Raw genomic sequence first — 11,132 nt, 5'->3', positions numbered from 1 at the left:
ACCACACACTCAATTTGAAAACAAAAAAAAAAGAATTCATGTTCTGAAAGGATTCCATTTTCTTCCAGATTTGGCTGAGTGCATGCTATCGCCTGGCAAGCACAAGCAAACTTCATGTTTTCAGTTTTCCCCTTTATTTTGTCACTACAATGCATATGCCCACTTCTTGACTGAATGCTATTGCAGTTCATAAATGCACATTACATTTAAACTATACAAAATTGTCTTGACAGCAAATTTTTAATGCATTTGACTTCAAGAAAACAAGACCTCAGTGGCAATTTGAACTAAATTTTGCTTACTTCTGTCACAGTTGAGGAGGACATAATTTGCTTGGTTTACAAGTATTTTGATCATTCAAATTGCGTTCATTGCTTCTGCAAGGCATTTTTATGCACGTTTTGATCATTGGAAGCATTTTGCATCATTCGTTTCAATCATTTAAAGCATTTGAAGCATATCACCAGTTGGTTAAATTAACAGTCTCCATGAATTTAATTATTTGAGATAAGCTCCAACCTACTCTACATGTTCTAATTTGACACTGGTACGCGAACACTTATTAAAATTATTCATTTTGTTTTTAACATGAATAAATCTTCTTGAGTTTTCTTGAGTTCTACTTCTGATTTTTCCTGCAGTCTCTACATTTCAAGTTTTCAGTCCACTGCTTAGCACGCAGTACTTAGCATGTGCTCAGCCATATTTTAGATTGTAACTTCTATTATTATTGTGATTCACTTTGTACAGGTACAAACCTAACATTCTCATGTCTTTGAATGAAGATTTTGCGGAACTGCATTGTTTCCGCCATCCTGTCATTTTCTATATGTGCCTTCATTTCCATGGCAACATGTCTTGGTAAAACTGACAGCAGTAAGCGTTCCTGTAATTAAAAGGACAAGAAGGATTAATATTTATTTCATTATTACAGTTGCTGTGCTTATTTTGAGACACAAATCTATATTTCAGCACTGTCTTTTCCAGAAAAACTTTGATAATTAGAACATGTTTTACATAATGTGGCTTCTACAGTTCTTGAAGTCGACATGTTCACATTGTAGCAAAAAATAATTAACTTAAAGTTATTTAAAAAAAAAATGCATAAAGTAAAAATAAAACAAGAGCATCTGTTTATACTCTTCTTTTTGATCGCACATAATTATAAACATATACACTCTATACACCATTAGTTAAAATGACTCCGTCAAACATGGTGAGCGTGTGCTGGTGTATGTTTCATCATTTGTTTGAGCCACTAGATCAAAGCAAAGAGTAGATATGGAGGCAGTGAAAGATTTTTACCTTCTCAATTTTTTTGCAAACAAAGTAGGATTTATTTTACACGGTACCGGTGTGATGTTCAAACTCGAGACAAATCATTATCTTGAATTATATAGCGATATAAATAAAGTTTGCTCATTACCAAAAGAGGCTGAAGTGTTTTCAGAAGTTTAACTTGCACTTGTTTGTGTTGCAAATAAAAATTATAGCCTCTACAGTGGTATACTTTAAAGTTTTAGCAACTTTCAGTTGCACCTGGCAATGTGTCTTTACTTTGTCACGGCTATTAAATTATTTAATTGTTATGAACTTGATGGAACACACTTCATGTTAGTTTATCGACATGTCGAAGGTATATGCAGCTTGCAAAATTCGTTATTTCAAATTTCCCTGTCTCGAATTTTCAACGAAGCGTGTGTCAATAATTCCAAGAAATTTCTTTGAGAATTTGCAAGAAAAAAGAATGAATTTCAAAGAACTTTGTTTGCATTACTTTTGCACAGTTATGTATATAAAAGCACCCACAAATGTTCAAGAAACAAGTAAAAGTTCATAAAATGAAATGTCTATATAAACTTGAATGTTGCTTCACTGTCTGTTTCTACCCAATACACTGAAGAAGTTCTCATAAAAATACATTACACATCCCAAAAGCTAACTAAAGGTTTGTTAGGGGTGGGATGAAGGTATAGTCATCACTGCATTCAACAAATTATTAAAAAGTGATAAAAATAAACATATAGTAGATTCCTTTAAATGCAAAATTGAGACGATTGCACTTTGCTCCATTTCATGCTGTCACGGGGACTAAAACAAGTAAAGACACCTTGGTTCTTTTAAGTCAAATACCATACAGTACCTGGTTCTGATTTTCTTTCATTATGGTCAATCGTGATTCTATGCATCTTCTAGTTTCCAGAAAAGCTCGCCGTTGAGAAATCTCTGTTGGATACTTTGTAAAAACGCCTGTTATATTGGCACATATGAATATAAACAGATTGCCAACAAGCTGTGGAGAATAAAATATGTGCAATTGAGAGATTAAGGTCAGAGTCTGTTTTGATCAAAGTGATCAGAGGAGCCACCCCCTGACTCCTGACCACATGAAGCCACTAGGACTACTGCTGCTGGCTGGCCCAGGTTGATACTCATAGATCAGAGCAGCTTTTAACATTAAGAGTCATGAAAACAAAACCAATTACAATAACCAATCACAACAAAAGAGAAGAACAAACTGACAATAACAGATATCACATACACATTATGTGGGTTTTGCAAATTACTTTCAACACTCCAATTGACAACAAACCCAAAGCATGTAAACTAAGATGTAAACGTGATGAGATAGCCTGTCAAAATTCCACTTTTAAGAAAAGGAAATAGCACTCACAGATTGAAGGATATACTGGCATCGAGTCTACATTGTAGTTTTCATCTTATCAATTTATTTTCTTTCATCACAAATGCACTGATTGAACAAATGACATACTGATACCTACCTGTTGAATTTGCATTATTAAACAAGTGATGTTACAGGCAGCAAATGTTACTGCCTGATAAGTGGAACATTGTATTCTGGTACAGCACAGATATGCTATGATACTGATATTTATTTTTTAACAAATTGTCATGACGTTCATGCATGTATATGATTAAAAATTCATTGCTACCCAAAAACAGATATCCAGTGTTATTATTCAACAAATGACCGCTTTGCCCAAATGGGTTATTCCAGAAAAAATCCACCCCCGTTCCCCCAGATGGATGGGATGCTGGATAGACTGCTCGCAAGTCGTTTCTTAAAAAAATAAAGAAAACAAATTTAAAAACATCTCTTTCGAAAGGCATTTTAAAATGCAGTTCAGGGCTGTGAAAGTCTCAAAATCTAATTTAATTAATTTGCAGCTTTTACTTGCTGCCACAGAGTCTGCAGGAATCCTACTGCTAATCTATACAGGTGTTTGATGCAAAGTACTTTGCTCTAGAAAAACTAGTACCTCAAAGACAGCAAAGAGTTTTCTGAAAAAAATATATACAGCTATTTCAGTTAACGTTGTCCGGATCAAAGCTAAAAGACAAGACTGAAAGGCAGATTGGGTAGAAGAAGAGAGCAACTGCGCGTGCTGAATACTAAAATACTGTAAAATTCCGGTTATAAGCCCCCCCGCTTATAAGCCCTCCCGGTTATAGGCCCATCTACCTGGAACCAAAATGATACCTCCGGTTGATTTTTGTCCAACTAAAATTTCTATTACTCGATTCCCTTATGAATACTACCTTAAAATAAACCCACAGCAAAACATAACAACTTATTGGCAAACGAAAATCAACTTGTGGCAAAAGAAAATTCACTCACAGCAATAAAGATCAACTCATGGTAAAATAAAATCAACTAACGGTAATTGAAAATCAACTCACAACAAAACAAAATCAACAATTAAAATACAGTTGATGCAACTAATACAAAGTTTTCATAGATTTGCTGTTATTGAACAATTGTAATTAAGAAGAACCCAGGTAACTCGAACTCAGATATCTTGAAAACCCTGCCAACTAGAATTAACTTCCATTTCCCTCGGATTTGACCGCACCTTTCAGTCATTTTTACTCCGTTAACACGAACTCCGATAAAAAAACCCCAGCTAACTTAAACTAAATTTTGTTTCCCTTGATCAAAATTTGGGTAAAATTTACTTCGATAACTTGATGAACAACCCACATTTTACCGGTTTTCTTTTGTATATGAATGCAAACACATGCCTGATTGATTGATACTCGTCTTGTATTCTGCTTCCGTGACCCGGTCGTCAGTTCTTGCTTTATTTACGAATTGGTAGTTCACAAAATTAGCATTTTCAAGAAACACTTTTTTCTGTCTCCTCTGGAAATCCAAGATCTGGAACTCCCCCATGTCTTTGTAATTTCAAATGTAAGTATCCACCTGTGCCTTCAGAATTCCAGTTCAAATAACCCCCCCCCCTGGACCCTATGGTATGGATATTTTCTGGAATCGCCCATTGACTAGAGCAACAAACAGAATATATGATCGTATTAGAGTTTCGGATGAGATAAGTTAAATTTACACTGCACTGTATACCGAAGTGCTGAAAAATCAGTAACCTATCAATAATTAACTTGGCAAATTAAATATTCAATTGACCCTGACAACTCGAAACCCTCTAACTCAAACTGTTGGAGCGATCCGCGTGGACGGTCCTAAAAGGTGACTGATACCTTCAACTTGATTTCTGCCTCGAAAATCTGCATTTTATGTTACTTACTTAAAATTACAGTTGAACCCCTATTAAGCGGCCACCCTCGGGGAAATGGCAACTGGCCACTTATAGAGGTTGGCCGCTTAATAGGGGTTTGTCAGAAATTAGCATGAGGTCTTTTTAAAAGGTAACATTATTTCAATACAAAATAAGGTGAAAAGGAATAACGGAATCACAGGAAGACGACAATAAACCTGTGTTTGAATGATTTTATCGGCCGTCACGGTCTGAGATTGTTGGAAATTAATTTAAATATTGTATATTACATTCTTATTGGCCGCTGAATAGAGGTAAAAACAATAGAAGAACGCCGCTTAAAAGGGGTTATATTTACAGTATTTTACTGACAATATTTTCGGGTCTTTAGTAACTGGCCGCTTAATAGGGGCTGGCCGCTTAATGGGTGGCCGCTTAATAGGGGTTCGACTGTAGTTGCAATCAACTGCATGATGGCAACAGATTCGATTCATCACCTCGTGGCATAAGCGATGTTGTCATGAAATCATCGCTTAAAGGGGACCCTGGACAGGGAATGGTCCAGAAGACCTTTCGAGCCACTGAATTGCCATCTGTTTTCCTTTTAGCAAGTGACACAAGATCAAAGATTTACCAATAAAATTAACTGCAATGACAGGATAATAGGAACGTTTTGTTGGGATGGCAGGATTTAACAACCTTATTGTTGCGTTCCATGGTATACCCATCTCATTCACTGACTCTTAGCCAATAAGCATGTCACAATGATGCTGACCAATATCACAATGTAACCTTGAACATGAACCCGAGTTGTACACAATCTTTAGTCCTGTAACAGCAAATGACCTTTAGAAATTACTTGTTCACCTGATTTGAAAGACGTGTGCTACAGGAAATAACGAAGTTTTTTCCCGATTTTAACCAGCTGTTTATTGTAATTAAAATACGTCGCAATTCCACCTGCATTTGAAATAAGCAATGCTATAAACTGAAATCCATTCACCATTTTTTCCTAATTCGCGAGACAAATAAGTCAAAGAATATTACTAAACATTGTAACAAGAAACAAGAATTTTGCAAGAAAGACAACTTTAAAGTTTTAAGTAGGCTCTTTAAAAATACACTTGCCATAAGCTCGAGCATCACGTTTTTCTCAAAATGTAAACACTGGTTATAAATTATTTACGCTACGAGACATGTTGGGAAGCCGCTAGCATGCACGACACTGCAAAAATCATCATGAAACACAGATCTATACATTGTAACAACACACAAAAACAGTAAAAAAACATTCAAATTAAAAAACATGCTTACCAGTCTCGTAAGATTCGTATCACTGTTATTCATGGCTGCGCTTGATATTAGATGAATAGCAGGAAGAAGGCAACCTCCAAAAACTGCAATTCTCATCCTTACTGGTAACATGGTGTATGTCATGTAAACGAAGAAAGCTGTTAGCCATACGCCATCAGATGGTGAATAAAGGCTTTTGATATGGCTAGGATTTGCATACTGCCATGGTGGACAGACAACCGCAGCCAGCACAAATCCACAAAAGATGGCAAGTAAAATGTACGAAACCCAGTTCAAATGGCTCTGAGATGAACCACTTCTGTTCACAATCAAAGCAAGCAGGATGTACGCAACGGCGAAAATACACAGAGTAATGCCTTCGGCATTAGTTTTTGCCGGCATTTTATTTTCCATACCGAACTGCAATCCTATCAGAATAAAAGTTAAAATAAGTAGCAAACCAATGAGCCAGCTCATAAACTTTTGGTTCAAACGAAACACGTAACGCTGATACAGGCCCTCGAGCTTTTCCGATTCGAATCGCTTGGACTTGAAAACCCGCGTAAATAACGTCCAGTCGCCACAACAGGAATCCTCGCATATATGATCACCTTTCAACGCTTCGGGATCTTTTAAATCAAATTGTTTTCCATTTTTAACGTTAACATCTGGAAATCCGTTCGTTACGTTGTCCTTCTGAGAAATTTCATTTTTGCTCGTCCTAATGTTGGCGTTTTCTTCAACACCAACTTCCACAGACTTAAGTCGAACTTCGGCCGATCCATTGCTTTCCATGCTGGTCAAAGTCTTCTGTCCTTCACTTGCAGTTCTTTTCGGAGACGCAGGCTTATTTTTATCCGTCACATTCTTGTTTAGGTCGCTCTGTGAAGCGCTTGTTTGTGGTTTCCCTTCTGTTTCCTCCCAAGCTCTTCTTGATGGTGTTGAAGACCTTCTGTTGAAAGCAGTAGAGTCAGACTGAGCTGACATGTTCAACGACTGAATAATAAATTTAGGGGCCAAGTTTGGCTTTCACGGAAAGCTAATGTGGCCCCTTTCATGAAAATTCTTTTGACACTAGGCCTGAAAAATTACTGAGGGCCGTAGCAACCGACTAAAACTCATCGGGTTCACGGGGCACCAAAACAAGAGAACAACCGTCCGCCATTATACGCGCTCTGGTGTAACAGAAAAATAGTATCTTTCACAGGATGCATCAAAAGAAACTGTGTTTCGTCTTAACACCGCATCTGTGCCTCTGGGTATTTTTAGAGCAACAAAATTCACATGTTATGATATAAAACCAGAGGAGGTTGGACACGGACCGGGTTGCATTATGGGTCAAATATTAAATTTTGCTCATTTGACTGAAACCGTCACACCGTGAAGAGCTCCGTGACTAGTACTTTTGCGTATTCCGTTCATTGAATCGCTGTAACAGGGCCGTCAATCGGTAGTATCTTTCAAAATTATTGATTATTAATCTAAAACTTTCATTCGCGATGGGTATCAAAGGCCTTCTTGGTTTAATGAAGTCAGTAGCGATCGCATCGCACATTTCAGAATTCCGTGGTCGTACTCTCGGTTTGGATGTGTCTTGTCTACTGTACAAAGGAGCGTACAGTTGCGCAGAGAAGCTCTGTCTTGGTGTTCAAACAACCGAGTAAGTATTTTTTTGTTGATTTCGTAGTCGTGACCTTTTTATTTATGTCGAAGTCGAAGTGAAATGCAGTTGTTTTGAGTCATGCGTTCGAAGAAGTGATAGATTCAACTTTAGAAAAAAGGTTCTTTACTTCAATAATTCTAATCCTCGCTTTTTTTCTTCGGTAGATACTTGAACTATTCACTTGAAGTCATTTCCATGCTTCAAAACCATGGCATAAAACCGGTAATGGTGTTCGACGGAAAGAACCTCGAAGCGAAGAAATCCGTGCACGAAAGTCGTGCTAGGTGTGAAATTTTCTCACTTGATGTGTTTGTGTTTTAAGTTGCGTGCTGTCGCCTTTGTATATTCCTCTGATATCGAGTTAAAGTAATATTTTTTCTTGTAAACCTAAACTAGACTAAATTTCATTTTTCAGCCTCCGAAATTCCAACGTACAGAAAGGAATTCAACTTTGGGAAAATGGAAATCGCACCGAAGCAGTCAAGCACTTTCAGCAAGGTGTGAAAACTACTTGGCAGATGACTCATGAATTTATCAAGGTAATGGAAGTTACTAAGATTATTTAGTGTATGGTTGTGGGTCATTTCCAGCAAAGTTTACAAAATTGATCTGATTATTTGCTTGTTTGGAGGTTCTTCGAGAGAAAAATATCGACTATGTAGTGGCCCCATTCGAGGCAGATGCTGAGCTGGCACTCTTGTGCAAAAACAGCCACATCGATGCTGTTGTTACTGAAGATTCGGATCTCTTGGCATTTGGATGCTCCCAGGTAAAATTTCAGTTGTTGACATTCTTATTTATAATTCAAGTTATGCCTTTATTCTCTGAGCAATGAATCAAATTATGCCCACAAATAATGTCGACTTCAAAATTAAGCCTTGTTGCTTTCAAGTCAAATATTTATTTTTAATTTTAATTTCATACAAATACAAACATAATGTATATATTGTGATCTGTTTTTCATACAATAGTAATAATGATGATGATGCATTTTAGAAAACTAGAAACTTGGACCTAAATCCTAAATCTGCTTTTAATGCACTTTAAAATAAAATTCTTGCAGGTGTTATTCAAGCTTGACTTGCAAGGGAATTGTAAACTCATTAAGAAGGAGGACTTGAACAAATTCCTCGCTTTTGAAAACTACACGTTTGAACATTTTCGACAGCTGTGCATTTTAAGTGGATGCGACTACCTTGATTCCATTCCTGGAATTGGAATCAAAAGAGCTTTGTCATTTATGAGAAAGGTGGCACACATGAATTTGAACATATTGGAGGTATTTTATAGTACATATTTTTCAATCTATTGATAGATGAAAGTAACTGACTTCAATTCGCCATTTGTCATCTAATAGAGTTATCTAGTGACTGTTTCTTTTCTTTGTGGGAGGTGTGGAGGCTAGTGCTCTGATCTTGACTCCAGATCAAGCGGTCCGGGCTTTGATACCTGGCTGTGGCACTGTGTCGTGTTCTTAGGCGAGACCCTTAACTCTCATTATGCCCCACCCACGTGTATAAATCGGTACCAGTGAATTTACTGCTGGGGGGTAATCCTGCGATGGACTGACGCTCCATCCAGGGGAGAGTATAAATACTCCTCTAGAGTTGTATTATGCTATAGACACCAGGATAAACTCTGGCCTCTTGGCTTGACAGCCGCCTTATCCAGCTTTACCATAACTTTGCTTTTCTACAGGCCATTCCCTCAATTAGCAGGCTGATTGGGGTAAGAGTGACTGTGCCAGAAGGTTATGTTGAGAAGTTTGTCGATGCTGAAATGACATTCAAACACCAGTCAACTTTTGATCCAGCCACAAGAAAGGAAGTTTGTCTGGAACCTTTGCCAGAAAAATCAGACTTTAGCATGTATCCTTTGATTGTTATTTGATGATTATCGTAAATTCATGCTACAGCAAACTCCCATAACACCTCCCACTAATTTAAACATTTTCCATCTGCAGAAGGGACAGGAATATTCTTGGGATTGGTCAAAAAGGACAAACCCTTAGAAAATGTATATGGCTCTATTGAGCTTTGCTAAGATGTAGGGGGGGGGGGGTTCATTCTATGAAGGAGGTAAGGATAATTTATGGGACTACAAATGTTAACGGACAAGTGACCCTACTTTTATAGAATTTACTGTATATTGTTTGCTGTCACCCTTGACTGTTCTTAGCCAGGTGCAAGGAGACAATGTTCTGGAATTCTGCATTGGCAACATAAACAGAGACACTGGGCTGAAAATCAACAACTATTCAGTTACTGATTTTCAGGTATGAACCAAGTGAAACCATTTCACCTGTACTTTTGATATTTTCGTTGTTGTTTGTGTTGATGACTTTGAGTTTCAGATAGTAACTGACAGTTGTCATTATTTAATTCAATAGGCTAATAGCATCTGGTCAGAGAAAAGCTCCACGGCTCCAAGTGGTAAGTCAAAACATTACTTATTATGATCTCTCAAAGCAATGTATATGCTCAGGTTTTTGAAATGGAAACTTTTTTTGAGATATATTTCAAGTCAAGTCATTTTATGTCAAGCTTACTTTACATTAGCGAACTTAAAGGTGAACGAAGCACCAAGTTTCACCTGATAAAAATGCCATGTTGAATCTTGATTACAATTCTATTTGTATATTCTGAGTTTTTTCTCCACTACAAATGACTTATGTGCTAAGCTTCTTGGTTAATATTTGGAAAATTAACAGGCTTTTTCTGATTTCCAGATAATGAATCCGATGACCCAGAGTATTTACCAGCAACAGATGAAAGTCAGAATTGTTCACTGTCTGCGCAAACTCGGCATAAAAGCATCAAGTTCCATATAACAAGTGTTGGAGATGAACTGGAATGGACTGTGCCATGTTTTCCAGTTTTATCCATACATTTTGTTAAACTGTCCATAGAAATAGATGGGAAAACATTGAATGGCTTAGTAAATCAAGAAGATTTCAACAATCTGCACTGCCAAAAACTTCCTTGTGAAGGGACATGTCGTTCTCACTGCCAAATTTCTATAGATGGGGCTGAATATACTGTGCTTTGGAAATGGGAACTTCTTCTAGAATTGCCTGATGATGTAGACAGCTTTTCAGAGGGGAGCAGTGTCATTTCATGTATTTCTGAGACTGACATGTCTGATGATATGTCTGACACAAGTATTGGAGATATCAACCTTGGGGATGATATAAGTGACAATGAAACTGATGATGATGACGATGACAATGACGATGATGACGCCCCTATTTTTCATACCCTGCCATTCAAGGTTATGGGAGTGGCCCACACTAATCAAAGTCAAACCCATCTAACAAGAGCCAATCTCCGAATGTATGAAGAGAATGAAGAGGTTACTGCCCATCTTGAGCCAGAGCCTCAAAATGAAAGAGATGCCGATGCAATATCAGTTCAGATCGATTATGGCAATGGTCGTTGCCATGTTGGATACATTGCAAGAGAATTGACAAAGTTTATCCACCCTCTATTAAATGACAATGCAATAACAAGAGTTGAAATTGGAGATATTACATTTTCTGTCAAGTGGCTAAGGATAGGGTTTTACATGAAGTTACTAATAACAAGGGTGGGAAGATGGCATCCCTACGTAGTGTACAAAGCAATGCGAGTAAAATAGACTGT

The 11,132-nt window shown here is 37.3% G+C and overlaps 2 protein-coding genes across 2 annotated transcripts; one reads left to right on the top strand and one right to left on the bottom strand.

The window, feature by feature from the left end:
* Positions 1-727: 727 nt before the first annotated feature.
* Positions 728-7,123, bottom strand: LOC144659251 (adenylate cyclase type 5-like). Its single transcript, XM_078519679.1, has 3 exons — positions 5,850-7,123; positions 2,144-2,293; positions 728-886 (listed from the first exon to the last, which is right to left on the bottom strand). Exons 1-3 carry the CDS (start codon positions 6,813-6,815, stop codon positions 728-730), a joined length of 1,275 nt encoding a protein of 424 aa, XP_078375805.1. The 5' UTR covers positions 6,816-7,123.
* Positions 7,124-7,133: 10 nt separating this feature from the next.
* LOC144659250 (exonuclease 1-like) lies at positions 7,134-11,127 on the top strand. The gene is made up of 9 exons (XM_078519678.1): positions 7,134-7,488; positions 7,656-7,775; positions 7,907-8,030; positions 8,123-8,260; positions 8,555-8,770; positions 9,190-9,359; positions 9,670-9,766; positions 9,881-9,923; positions 10,220-11,127. The coding sequence occupies exons 1-9, from the start codon at positions 7,328-7,330 to the stop codon at positions 11,125-11,127; spliced, it is 1,977 nt and encodes a 658-aa protein (XP_078375804.1). The 5' UTR covers positions 7,134-7,327.
* Positions 11,128-11,132: the final 5 nt, after the last annotated feature.

Source organism: Oculina patagonica, chromosome 7 (assembly GCF_052425735.1).
Source record: "Oculina patagonica isolate OP01 chromosome 7, crgOcupat, whole genome shotgun sequence".
Classification (NCBI taxonomy): domain Eukaryota; kingdom Metazoa; phylum Cnidaria; class Anthozoa; order Scleractinia; family Oculinidae; genus Oculina; species Oculina patagonica.
This window is presented reverse-complemented; position numbering and strand designations above follow the sequence as displayed.

What these genes read in the sequence shown, in the direction of transcription:
- LOC144659251 (XM_078519679.1), bottom strand. Translation starts at nt 6,815, where the DNA reads ATGTCAGCTCAGTCTGACTCTACTGCTTTCAACAGAAGGTCTTCAACA. An exon ending in ATACGAATCTTACGAGACTG is followed by an intron (nt 2,294 to 5,849) that starts GTAAGCATGTTT and finishes TATTCTCCACAG; the next exon opens with CTTGTTGGCAATCTGTTTAT. An exon ending in TGAAAGAAAATCAGAACCAG is followed by an intron (nt 887 to 2,143) that starts GTACTGTATGGT and finishes TTTTAATTACAG; the next exon opens with GAACGCTTACTGCTGTCAGT.
- LOC144659250 (XM_078519678.1), top strand. Translation starts at nt 7,328, where the DNA reads ATGGGTATCAAAGGCCTTCTTGGTTTAATGAAGTCAGTAGCGATCGCA. An exon ending in TGAATTTGAACATATTGGAG is followed by an intron (nt 8,771 to 9,189) that starts GTATTTTATAGT and finishes GCTTTTCTACAG; the next exon opens with GCCATTCCCTCAATTAGCAG. An exon ending in AAGCTCCACGGCTCCAAGTG is followed by an intron (nt 9,924 to 10,219) that starts GTAAGTCAAAAC and finishes TCTGATTTCCAG; the next exon opens with ATAATGAATCCGATGACCCA.